Source organism: Tetrahymena thermophila (assembly GCF_000189635.1).
Source record: "Tetrahymena thermophila SB210 genomic scaffold scf_8254717, whole genome shotgun sequence".
Classification (NCBI taxonomy): Eukaryota; Ciliophora; class Oligohymenophorea; order Hymenostomatida; family Tetrahymenidae; genus Tetrahymena; species Tetrahymena thermophila.
Window position 1 is genome coordinate 8,049 of NW_002476482.1, and position 12,629 is coordinate 20,677.

At 21.1% G+C, this 12,629-nt stretch overlaps 3 protein-coding genes across 3 annotated transcripts in view; all 3 read right to left on the bottom strand. All coding sequences in view use genetic code 6, as the record gives it.

Annotated features, from left to right (window-relative positions):
- The window catches only part of TTHERM_00983970 (hypothetical protein), a gene marked incomplete at both ends in the record, with an annotated part of 8,628 nt that extends 1,286 nt beyond the window's left edge, over positions 1 to 7,342 (bottom strand). Inside the window, 6 exons of the mRNA XM_001012047.3 lie at positions 1 to 2,045; positions 2,110 to 2,577; positions 2,628 to 2,969; positions 5,409 to 6,695; positions 6,759 to 7,226; positions 7,276 to 7,342. The exon at positions 1 to 2,045 is cut by the window's left edge and continues 949 nt beyond it. Coding sequence (XP_001012047.3) covers positions 1 to 2,045; positions 2,110 to 2,577; positions 2,628 to 2,969; positions 5,409 to 6,695; positions 6,759 to 7,226; positions 7,276 to 7,342 — 4,677 coding nt within the window. The remainder of the gene's footprint in view (positions 2,046 to 2,109; positions 2,578 to 2,627; positions 2,970 to 5,408; positions 6,696 to 6,758; positions 7,227 to 7,275) is intronic.
- A 912-nt stretch (positions 7,343 to 8,254) lies between these two features.
- Positions 8,255 to 9,662, bottom strand: TTHERM_00984980 (hypothetical protein; the record flags this gene model as incomplete). The annotated part of the gene is made up of 7 exons (XM_001012049.3): positions 8,255 to 8,361; positions 8,426 to 8,632; positions 8,686 to 8,870; positions 8,943 to 9,217; positions 9,271 to 9,390; positions 9,447 to 9,508; positions 9,599 to 9,662. 7 exons carry the CDS (start codon positions 9,660 to 9,662, stop codon positions 8,255 to 8,257), a joined length of 1,020 nt encoding a protein of 339 aa, XP_001012049.1.
- Positions 9,663 to 10,420: 758 nt separating this feature from the next.
- Positions 10,421 to 12,039, bottom strand: TTHERM_00984990 (peptidase family S49 protein; the record flags this gene model as incomplete). Its single annotated transcript, XM_001012050.2, has 9 exons — positions 10,421 to 10,778; positions 10,837 to 10,913; positions 10,966 to 11,105; positions 11,164 to 11,238; positions 11,352 to 11,372; positions 11,434 to 11,516; positions 11,572 to 11,638; positions 11,741 to 11,823; positions 11,945 to 12,039. 9 exons carry the CDS (start codon positions 12,037 to 12,039, stop codon positions 10,421 to 10,423), a joined length of 999 nt encoding a protein of 332 aa, XP_001012050.2.
- Positions 12,040 to 12,629: the final 590 nt, after the last annotated feature.

A 12,629-nucleotide genomic window follows, 5' to 3' on the forward strand; every position in this document is an offset into this window, starting at 1 on the left:
GCAATTTTCAAATTTAGAATTGCATAAATCACAATTGTTTCTTGAATAATTATAAAATTAATTTTATTCACATTTTATTTCTTCACATTTTTATTAAGTTAATTTATAACCACTCTCACATTCTTCACATTTATCACTAGATTCTGAGCATATTTTGCAGTTACTTATTTAACATTTTTAGCATTAATTTTCATCATTTTACTATTCTTTATCTTTTTAACATTTAAAGCATTATTTATTGTGTAATTAGTAATTATTTTCACACTTCTTACAGGTTTAACTAGAAGAGCATTATTAGCAGTTTTACAGCTTGCAAGGTTCACATTATTTATCATTTAAAAATGTACCTTATGGACAATTTTTAACACACTTGTTAACAGATTTATCTAAATAGAAGGATTCATTACAACTTTTACATTCATTTTAATTACACTCTTTGCAATTTTCAAATTTATTTTTGCATAAATCACAAGCCTTACTTTGATAATTATAAAATTTATTTTATTCGCACTTTATTTCTTCACATTTTTATTGATTTAATTAATAACCATTCTCACATTCTTCACATTTATCACTAGATTCTGAACATATTTTGCAATTGCTTATAAGACATTTTTGACATTAATTTTCAACATTTTACTATTCTTTATCTTTTTAACATTTAAAGCATTAGTCATTGTGTAATTAGTAATTATTTTCACACTTCTTACAGGTTTAACTAGAAGAGCATTATTAGCAGTTTTACAGCTTGCAAGGTTCACATTATTTATCATTTAAAAATGTACCTTATGGACAATTTTTAACACACTTGTTAACAGATTTATCTAAATAGAAGGATTCATAACAACTTTTACATTCATTTTAACTACATTCTTAGCAATTTTCAAATTTATTATTACATAAATCACAATTTTTACTCAAATTATTATAATATTAATTTTATTAACACTTTACTTCTTCACATTTTTATTGATTTAAGTTATAACCACTCTCACATTCCTCACATTATTCAGTAGACTCTGAACAAACTTTACAATTTTCAATTAAGCACTTTTAGCACTAGTTATTATTATTATTTGAAATGAGTTATTCTTTCTTGCAAAAAAAGCATTGATTATTATTTAATTGATAATCTGTATTGCATTTTATACAACTTGAATTTGAAGAACATTAAGAACAATTAGGAATAGAGCTTGAACATTTTACACATTCATTTTAGCTTTTTAAATAACTTTCTTTATCACAAACACACTTTCCATTCTCTAAAATAAAAGAATTAGAACATTTTTTGCATGATTTATTTGAGTCACACTCTAAGCAATTTTATAATTAATCACTACACTTTTTGCATTTATGTAAATCATCTAAATAACTTTAGTTATCACATTTTGTTTCTTCAATACATTTCTAATTTTAATTTAACCAGTAACCGTTTTTACACTATAAGCATACACTTTAATCTTTTTAATTACACTCCAAACAGTTTTCATCACATAGATCCTAAGTACAGAAAACAGTAAAACCTGAAATACCAAAATAAGGGTACTTATTTTTCTTATTAAATCCTGTGTTCTCCTTATCCTTCATATAATTATTATTATTAATTATTTTTACATTGATATTCTAAATTTATCCTTTTGTTTTATCTATAGTATATGTTTTAGAGTACTTGTAAGTTCTTTCTTCTTTTGTTTTATCACCACACATATTACTTTTTTCATATTATTATTTAGATAGTAAAATATTTTCTGATTAATCATTTAATTAAAGTGCAAAAGTATCTAATTCCATATCAGATATAAAATCTACAATTGTGAAACTAAATAAAAATATGACAGTTTTACAGTTATTTGAAGTAATTTCAAATTCTATTTAGCTATTAAACTTATTAGCTAAGAATCCTCCTAAAAGTTTCTTGTTGCCACATTTAGTAGTAACCCTTTTCAATTCATTTTTATTTAGAAAGTTGCTTGTCTTAATATTTAAAGCATTTACTTCTAGATCAGAAAAATAATTATTATAAAATGCTTAAACAATTCCAATAGCTTTTAATAAAAATAAAATACATTAAATTTGTTTGTAATAAATTATAATTTTTAAAATTGATACCATTTAACTATCCGTTCTGCATATATTATTTATCAATTTAGCAGATTTTAGAATCTTATGAGTAGGTGTAACCTATAGGACAATCAATAACACATTCTCCATTAAAAATGTATTGAGATTTTATATTACACTGAATACAAGATCCGTTATCAAACTTTTCACAATTCTATGAATAGATACAAACCTTTTATTTTTAGTCATAAGGAAATAATTATTTTGATTCATCACATTTGTCTACACATTAACCATCTTAAAAGTAAAGATTACAATCTGAACATTTTCCATTTATTGGATTATTTTTAAAGCATTTAGTGCATTGGTTTTCTTCTGACCCATTACATTCTAAGCAAGATGGATGACAGGGCAAGATATTTATATTTAAGTTTTAAATACCAACATATACTTTTTCTGCTAAATCTATAGAAATCTCAATTTTTTAATCCTTGAAAGGAGTGAATAAGAACTTACCTAATTTATTTCTAAAAATTAACTAAAAATAAAATTTTTTAATTTATTACTTAATATTAATTCATCAGAATCATTAAGCGAAGCTATTTAGTTGTCTTTAGTGCATTTAACAATATGAATAGATTCATCTTCATAAGCAATTTCATATTTTTATTCATTTATAAATAAATCGAAATTTTTTTTTTAGTTAAATAATAAAAAATCAATATTTATTTCTAGTTTATAATGAGGAGGAATTTATTTATTTGATTGAAAAAACATAATTTTTTGTTAAATAGGTTCTTTATTTATCCATTACACTTGATTATATTCATAATAATCTAATGAATCTACACATTTAAATTATGTAAGTTTGTCATTCGCATATTCTTCAACTAAAATTAAATTTCTTTCTAAAATAAAATAAAATTTTAATATAAATAAAATAATTAAAAATAATTTTACCTTTTTAAATTTAATTTTAAACTGTAAGTTTAATATAAATGAAAATGAAGAAAAGAAAAATATTCATTTTTTTATTTTTTTGGTGATCCTCAAAAAATTAGAAAAAATAAAAAATAATAATTATAATTTTATTACTGAAAATTGAAGCAAACTAAATTGTTTGAGTTAAAATTTTCACTCACTCAAATCATAAAATTTGCTTTTGTGGTCTTTAATTATTCTGGAGGAAATAATAAACTTATAAACACTGCTAGAACTATGAACTCAAAAGTTATGCTGTTTTTAAATAATATGACGTATTATGCTTTTATAAAAATAAAGGTAGGTGTTTATTAACTTGACTATAAAAGAAATATCGCCTATAAAATTATAATAATTAATAAATTAATTGAAATCAAAAAATAAACCTTACAATAATTTGATATTGACAATCTAGATAAACAAATATACCTAAAATAAGAAAATACTTTTGATAAATTATTTCAATAAGAATTACGCTTTTGCTTTATTAAATTAGAAGTATCTTTAACTGTCTAAGTAAAACTAAATTAAATGATTTCAACATAGAATTTATATTTTTTTATGCCATTAACTTTCTCTTAAGCTGATTTTATTAATAATTATTTTCATAAATATAACAAAAGTGGTTTTATATCATTTTTCCAACTATTTTATAGAGAAGAATTTATCACCTCAGTATCTATCCTCCAAGTATTTTATCCTCAATTATTAATGAGCTAGCTCTTTATTTTTAACCACTTATTAAATAAATTTCAACTTAAAAATATTAGCTCAATAATTTGCCAATGGCTTTTTCATTCATAAATATATACATTTATTATACTTTACAATAACTTATTATTCTACTAAATTTATTAAAATATTCTCAATTTATACATTTATGATAAATACAGTTTTTTTTTTACACAAAATATTTAGAAACTTCTAAAATTTTTTTCCCCCGATTTTGGATTATTTTAGCTGAATTCATTTGTCATACAAATTTTGCTACTAGACTTATTTTAAAGGATTCAAAGTAATTAAAAATAGATTTATTTGAACTCATTTAAAATGACATAATTTTAATTTTTATAAAACTGCTTGAGAACTATCTTTATTTATCAAAATTAAATAAATTAAAACTTTATAGATATTCATATGATAATATTTAGTGATATTATATTTAAAAAATTAGTAACTTTACATTTTGCTATGCTTTTTTTCGTGATTATTGATAAATTAATAGTTGTTATTGCTATGATTAATTATTTTAAATTTGGTTATATAAATATTTAGATTTTTAATATAAAAAAATATTAAAACACTTTTGTCTAATTCTATAAAATGGATTATTGAAATCCAAAAAGAAATATTGGTATTTATATAAATTTTTTTAATTTTCGTTTTAAGAGAAATAATCAAATAATATTTACTGTTTTTTAGAAACTTCTTTAGACTATTTTTTATATTCATTTATATCTTAATTTATTTTTTTTAATTATTTTATAGATATAAATGCTAACTATTACCATATTTATTGTTAAATCTTTTATATGTTTCTCTGAACTGTATATAAATATAAAATTATAAAGTAGCTGTAAACTAGAAATTTAAATTTAATCATTTCTTTCTTAAAAATATAGTCTAAAAATAAATAATGGTTTGTTTAAATCATTATAAAAAATAAATATATTTAAACAATTTGAAGGGTTTTATAATGCTATTTTTATTAAAGTTTATGGGTATTCTCTTTACAAATTAGTTTTATTTTTAATAATATAAAATAAATTTATAGAAAATATAAATATACTTAATGAGCTTGCTTAATACAATTTATGATTTATAATGCAAAAGTACTTAAACATAAGAAATAATAAAAAAATGTTATTAGAATACAATAAGTTCAACTTGAGATTAAAACCTATTTAAATATATCAAAATTGACTTAAAAGTATATAAAATAGCAAAAAAATTACAAAATAGATAGAAATTTTATCTTTAACTATAATCGCTTTAAAATATTTTTAATTTTTTAGAATAAATTAAAAAGTTCATTTTGAACCATATTTTGTAATTAATTAAAAAATTAAGAAATAGAAATATTATTTAGTAATAAAAAACATAAATCATATATAAATATTGTAGATCTTCGTAAACTAAGTGATAAATATATTATTGAGCTTTTTTTAGAAATTACTGTTACTTTTAGATTTTTGGATTTTTAATATAAAATGGGTCTTTGTTTTCTATTTACTTTAACCATAATTTTAAATTCCTTATTTTGCCTACCAAATAATCTATTTTTCACATTTATCTAAAATAATAAAAACCAGCTTTACATTAAAGGCATTTATCTTTATTACACATTAAACAGTATTATTGTTTACATGGTTCACATTATTTATCATTTAAAAATGTACCTTATGGACAATTTTTAAAGCACTTGTTAACAGATTTATCTAAATAGAATGATTCATTACAACTTTTACATTCATTTTAATTACACTCTTTGCAATTTTCAAATTTATTATTGCATAAATCACAAGCACTGCTCTAATAATTATAAAATTAATTTTATTCACATTTTACTTCTTCACATTTTTATTGATTTAATTTATAACCACTCTCACATTCCTCACATTTTTCAGTAGACTCTGAACAAACTTTACAATTTTCAATTAAGCACTTTTAGCACTAATTATTATTTGAAATGAGTTATTCTTTCTTGCAAGAAAAGCATTGATTATTATGTAATTGATAGTCTGTATTGCATTTTATACAACTTGAATTTGAAGAACATTAAGAACAATTAGGAATAGAGCTTGAACATTTTACACATTCATTTTAGCTTTTTAAATAACTTTCTTTATCACACACACACTTTCCATTCTCTAAAATAAAAGAATTAGAACATTTTTTACATTATTTATTTGATTCACACTCTAAACAATTTTATAATTCATCACTACACTTTCTGCATTTATGTAAATCATCTAAATAACTTTAGTTATCACATTTTGTTTCTTCAATACATTTCTAATTTTAATTTAACCAGTAACCGTTTTTACACTTTAAGCATACACTTTAATCATTTTAATTACACTCCAAACAGTTTTCATCACATAGATCCTAAGTACAGAAAACAGTAAAACCTGAGATACCAAAATAAGGGTACTTATTTTTCTTATTAAATCCTGTGTTCTCCTTATCCTTCATACTATTATTATTATTAATTATTTTTACATTGATATTCTAAATTTATCCTTTTGTTTTATCTATAGTATATGTTTTAGAGTACTTGTAAGTTCTTTCTTCTTTTGTTTTATCACCACACAACTAATTCTTTTCATATTATTATTTAGATAGTAAAATATTTTCTGATTAATCATTTAATTAAAGTGCAAAAGTATCTAATTCCATATCAGATATAAAATCTACAATTGTAAAACTAAATAAAAATATGACAGTTTTACAGTTATTTGAAATAATTTCAAATTCTATTTAGCTATTAAACTTATTAGCTAAGAATCCTCCTAAAAATTTCTTGTTGCCACATTTATTAGTAACCCTTTTTAATTCATTTTAATTTAGAAAGTTGCTTGTCTTAATATTTAAAGCATTTACTTCTAGATCAGAAAAATAATTATTATAAAATGCTTCAACTATTCCAATAGCTTTTAATAAAAATAAAATACATTAAAATTGTTTGTAAATAAATTTAAATTTAAAATTGATACCTTTTAACTATCCGGTTTGAATATATTATTTATCAATTTAGCAGATTTTAGAATCTTATGAGTAGGTGTAACCTATAGGACAACTAATAACACATTCTCCATTAAAAATGTATTGATATTTTATATTACATTAAATACAAGATCCGTTATCAAACTTTTCACAATTCTATGAATAGATACAAACCTTTTATATTTAGTCATAAGCAAAAAATTATTTTGATTCATCGCATGTGTCTACACATTAACCATCTTAAAAGTAAAGATTACAGTCTGAACATTTTCCATTTATTGGACTATTTTTAGAACATTTGGTGCATTAGCTTTTTTCTGGTCCACTACATTCTAAGCAAGATGGATGACAGGGCAAGATATTTATATTTAAGTTTTAAATACCAACAAATACTTTTTCTTCTAAATCAATTGAAATCTCAATTTTCTCATCCTTGAAAGGAGTAAATAAGAACTTACCTAATTTATTTCTAAAAATTAACTAAAAATAAAATTTTTAATATTTTACTTAATGTTAATTCATCAGAATCATTAAGCGAAGGTGGTATTGATTTATCATTACTGCATTTAATCATATGAATAGATTCATCCTCATAAACAATTTCATATTTTTATTCATTTATAAATAAATTGAAATTTTTTTTCACATTAAATAATAAAAAATCAATATTTATTTCTAGTTTAAAATGAGGAGGAATTTGTTTATTTGATTAAAAAAAGATAATCTTTTATTAAATAGGTTCTTTATTTATCCATTACACTTAATTATATTCATAATCTACTGAATCTACACATTTAAATTATTTTAGCTAGTCATTTGTGTATTCTTCAACTAAAATTATATTTCTTTCTTTTAGATATTTAATAATAAATATTATAAAATATTTGTTTTTAAAATAATTTTACCCTAATAGGCTTATTCTTAGAAGGTTTTTCTGATATTAATTAAAAATAGTAAAATTATCATCCTCATTTTTACTTTTTCTAACACAAATTTACAAATATTATGAATAGAAAAAATATTTATAAAAACAATATGTTTATTGAAGAATGTAAATTTAGTAAAAATATCACTCTATCAATATATTTTATTTTTTTGTAGTCTTTAATTAATACTTTTATCAAAATCATGTGCTTACAATATTTTGCTAGTACTATTTACATATATAAAATATTAATTTTTTTGATATTTATTAAAAAAAATTGATACTTATTATTAATTTTTTGTTAACAAAGAAATGTAATTTTAAAATTGTAAAAATGCTTAACTTTTAAAAACATTACAATTTTATTAATGAAATTAGGTAAAAGAAAAACAAATTACTCTAAAATTTTTTTATTTTTTTAGTATTTTTTTTTTTTAATTTCTTGAAATAATTTAATTAATTATTAATCTTTATTTTCATAGGAATTTATTTCTTTTTATTTACTTTATATAGCTTTTTTAATATAAATTTTTAATTAGTTAAAATATTTTTTCGATTATTTCATCTTTTTGATAAAGATGTATTCATCACCCTAGTAATATCTGATCTTATTCTTCTAAATTCTCCTGGAGTATTTTATCTCTTAGCATTTTAACTAAACTCTCCATCTTTTTTATAGGATTATTATAAATATTTTTTAAAAACTAAATAATCAAGAAATAATTAAAATACCTCCTATTGGCAAACTTGTTGCATTATCTACAGATTATCTTTAAGAAACATTTTTTAAGTAAGTTTCTAACCCAACTGTTGAAGAAATTCCAACTGAGAAATTTTTAGTCCTGTCTCTTTGTAAATTTTATTTGGCCTCTTGTAAACCTGTGTTTTTAATTGGAACCCAAGATCTTTAATAAGTAGTGTTATATTTAGGGTCTTACTCTATTATTTTTAAATTCAAATATGATTTCAAATTTTCAAAAAATGATTAATACCTTCTTAAAATTTTTCTCCAGTTTATAATGAGAGCAATCTCTTTCTTTATTAATCAGGAGGTTTGCTAGCCTAAATACTTAAGCCAGCTGGTTAATTTTATTCTTTTTATTACTTCGATTACATGTCATTAGGTGTTTACTTTAAGGGTCTAGAAAAAGATTATTAGTAGCTTGTCATATCCAAACTTATTTTAAATATACATAAAATTACTCATTAAATTTGATTTTAAAATAATAATTAAATAATTTATATTTACAATCTACTATGCATTTCATCATGTTTACGTAAAGTAGATCCAAAATCTCCTATATTTTGCTTTGCAGTTCTTTCTTTTTCAAGCTACTTGATGTTATGTCTTCCTACTAAGTGGTAGCTATTACTTTTATGAGTCATCATAGTGATTGTGTTAATTTCAGGCATATCTTTCTTTTCTTGAATTGTCTTTGTAATATTTCTACAATCTCCATTTTCAAAATAATTATTCAACAGTTTTTTATCAAAAAATGTTTAGTTTGTGGTTCTAAATTCTTTCTTTAATAGATAAAATGAATTGATTATAATATAATGTTTGAGTTAAAATTTACATAGTTATCATTAGGAATATTCTCTTTAGTTTGCCAGGCAGAGTTTCTTTCCAATCTTCTTAGAGGTAACAAAGTACCATTGTCAACATAAGTGCTAATAGCATTATCAGTTTCTCTTAACTTTTTAAAAGTTTAAAATTTAGTTAGTTTGAAACTAAGTAAAAGCTAAATTTCACCTTTTTTAATGTTATATCTCTGAATGGTTATTTAGGAGCAAGTCTCTCTTCCATCCAATTACCTAAAAATCAAAAATTTATTTACTACTTTCATTAATTATGACTTGTATTCATAAAATGTAAAATTTTATTTAGCAATTTTATCTATTTACCCATGAGTGTATTTTAGCTAAAACCGCCGCAAGCTTATTATGAATACTAATTATATCTGTTCATTCAAGTTTTTTGATTAACTGAAAAATATTTTATTAATTCTAAAGGAAAAATCTTTTTCTTTGAAACAATTTGTTTTTAGAGTATCAAAAACTAATTTATATTTTTGAATTTATTTAATTCAAACAAAATTTTGTAAAAACTAGTTGTGAGTGTTAATAATAAAATCTGTTGAATGGCTAATTAAAATTGAGTTATTAATAAATCATTGTTTTTCAACAGAAAATAATATAAACAAATAAAATATCCATAAGATATTACAACTGAAAGAAAATAAATTAAATAGATGTGTTGCTTAGATATTTGCTTATAGTTAGAATATATAGAAACTTATAATAAATAAATAGATTATGAAAAAGTAAGAAAATATTAATTAAAATTATTTGAGAGCTATAAAACCTTTTAAATATCATTTTTAGTTATTAAATATGAGTTTTTGCTAGATCAAAGACAAATAAACTTTTAATTTATGATAATATCATAGATAATTTATAATATTAATGATATTTCTTAATGTAAGTTTTAAAAAATGTATGTTACTATTAAAATAATTTAGATTTTCAATCTAAAGTTTTATTTTAAGCTTAAAGCTTTTATTAAATTTAATTGAAAATTTGATAAAAGAATATTTATAATAGATAAAAAAATATATATAATAGATAAAATTTTGAAAAAAAGTGCAGTAAATTAAATGGAATTCATGGTTTTTGAGAGAAGCTGTAAAACACATTTAAAAACGAATTAAGGACATTTATATTAATTCAAGAAAGCATTTCTATTAATTCTTATTTTCTTTCGATCATAGATTTTTGTTGCTCAAATTCGTTTAATAAATAGTTTTCAAAAGCAATCAAAAATTCAGGTTCTTTTAACTTTCTAGTGAAGAATTCAGCAAGTCTGACTTCAGCAGATTAAACAATTTATTAATTTGTAGCAGTTGAAGGAGCAGAACTTAAAATCATTTCTATTTCTTAAGACATTTCAGCTAAGATCAAAATATCTTTGTTAATTTTTGGGATAATCTAAGTTTTTTATGGGAATCTCTCAGGTGTTCTTATTTTATGATGAGAGTACATAGAATCTTTAAATTCGTAAAAGGTACCAATTTAGTCGATCAAACTGTTCATAAAAATAAAATTTTAACAATCTTAGATGATTATGTTTAATTATTTAATACCCATTTTTAAGAGCTTGTTATGCAGTAAATGTTTAACCACTTAAAATTTCCTTTTTAGCTTGTTCCCTAGATATTCCCTATTATAATTTTAATTTCACAATTAGTATTAGAATAAACTCAAATATTTACTTTGTTTTCAAAGTGCTTTCCTCTTTTTTGTAAAATAAGATTTTAAATTGATTCTAAAACTTCTTGGTTTGATTATTCAGCCAACTGAATATCAGAAGGAGTAGGCTTTCTTGAAGGTAAGAAAGCAGGGGAAGAGCTTGCTTTAGGTATAATAAATTATTTAATTAAATATAAAGCTTGTAAGATATGTATTATTACTGTAAATATCGTATTTGATTCCAAGTCTTTCAAAGAGCTTTTCAAAGCTGATATAGTTAATTCTGCTATTTATACCTTAATAATTTATAGTTATGTATTTAGAAATAATGCTTAAATCCTTTGTAATTCATATTTTAATTATAACACTTCATCAAATTTGAATTATTAATGCGATTAAATTCAATTACTTCCTATGATGCTGAATGGATCTAATTATTATTTTTAACAAATAAAATTATTATATTATTTTTTCCATTAATATTCTTTTACTTGCAGTAACTGTTTCACCTAAGCTCAATAATAAGTAAGAATCTCCTAAAGCTTAATCTTCAGAAAATGTGTATAATGGTGCTCTTTATATGGATAAAATGTTAAAATTTAAACTGGATTCTTGAATAAAAAAGCAACCTCAATTTTTCGCTAGCTTATCTAAGAGCTTCGTAAAATGTGATGACTCTGGGAGTATCTCTAGATTCTTTATTTATAAATGAAAATTTTATTTGCATATTGAATTGCGAGCTTATGATAAGCATAAAACTTAATGATATCACTTATTATCAACAAATAACCAACATACTTTAAAATGAAGATATAGACAAAGCAAAAACCTATCCTTCCTTGTGTCTCATAGCTCTCAAGTACTATAGGTTATCTTCTAATCTATGAATTAAATTAAAAAATTTATAGCATAAACGAGATAAATTATAGCGTATGAGTAATTTCAATAAGTATTTGAATAATTCGAGCATCTAAATATGCTCTTCTGCTTCTAAAATTTTACACCTAACTACTTAATGAGTTTGATATTCTGAAATGCCAAATAGTAGGACTATTCTTGCTAAAGAAATTGCTAACTTATCTGATTGCTCCTGACATAACTAAAATAAATTATCTTGAAAGTTCTCTATTTTATTGCAAAAAATATCTTTTTTGATATATTTATAAATATCAAATCAAACGAAATAAATAAATTAACAAACATCAAAAAAGCATGCATTGTTTATTTTGATAGATAAACACACAAATAAATAAATATCTTCTCTCTCAACCCTTCAAAAATAATGATCAAGTAATAATCTTAAGTATTTTTTACAATATGCACTTCGTTTTAAAAGAAATATAAAATATTCATTAAAAAAATAGATTTTATTTTTTTTTATAAAATTTATTTGTATTTTTAAATAAAATTATTAAAGTTGATAGAATATTTAACATAAAATAAAGTAAAGTTAACTAATTTTAATATTTTTTTAAAATAAAAATAAGCTTTATTTATTTTTTTCAGTATCTTTTTAAATTTTTATGAAACAAGAAACTTTCAATTTTTAAAAATTAAATAATTTTAAAAATTTTATTTTATGTTTTTATTATTTGTTTTAATTCAAATTATATTAATATTGAGTTTAATTTATGACATATTTTTTTTTTCATTAAATAGATTTAAATCCTTTAAGAAGTAAGGAAAT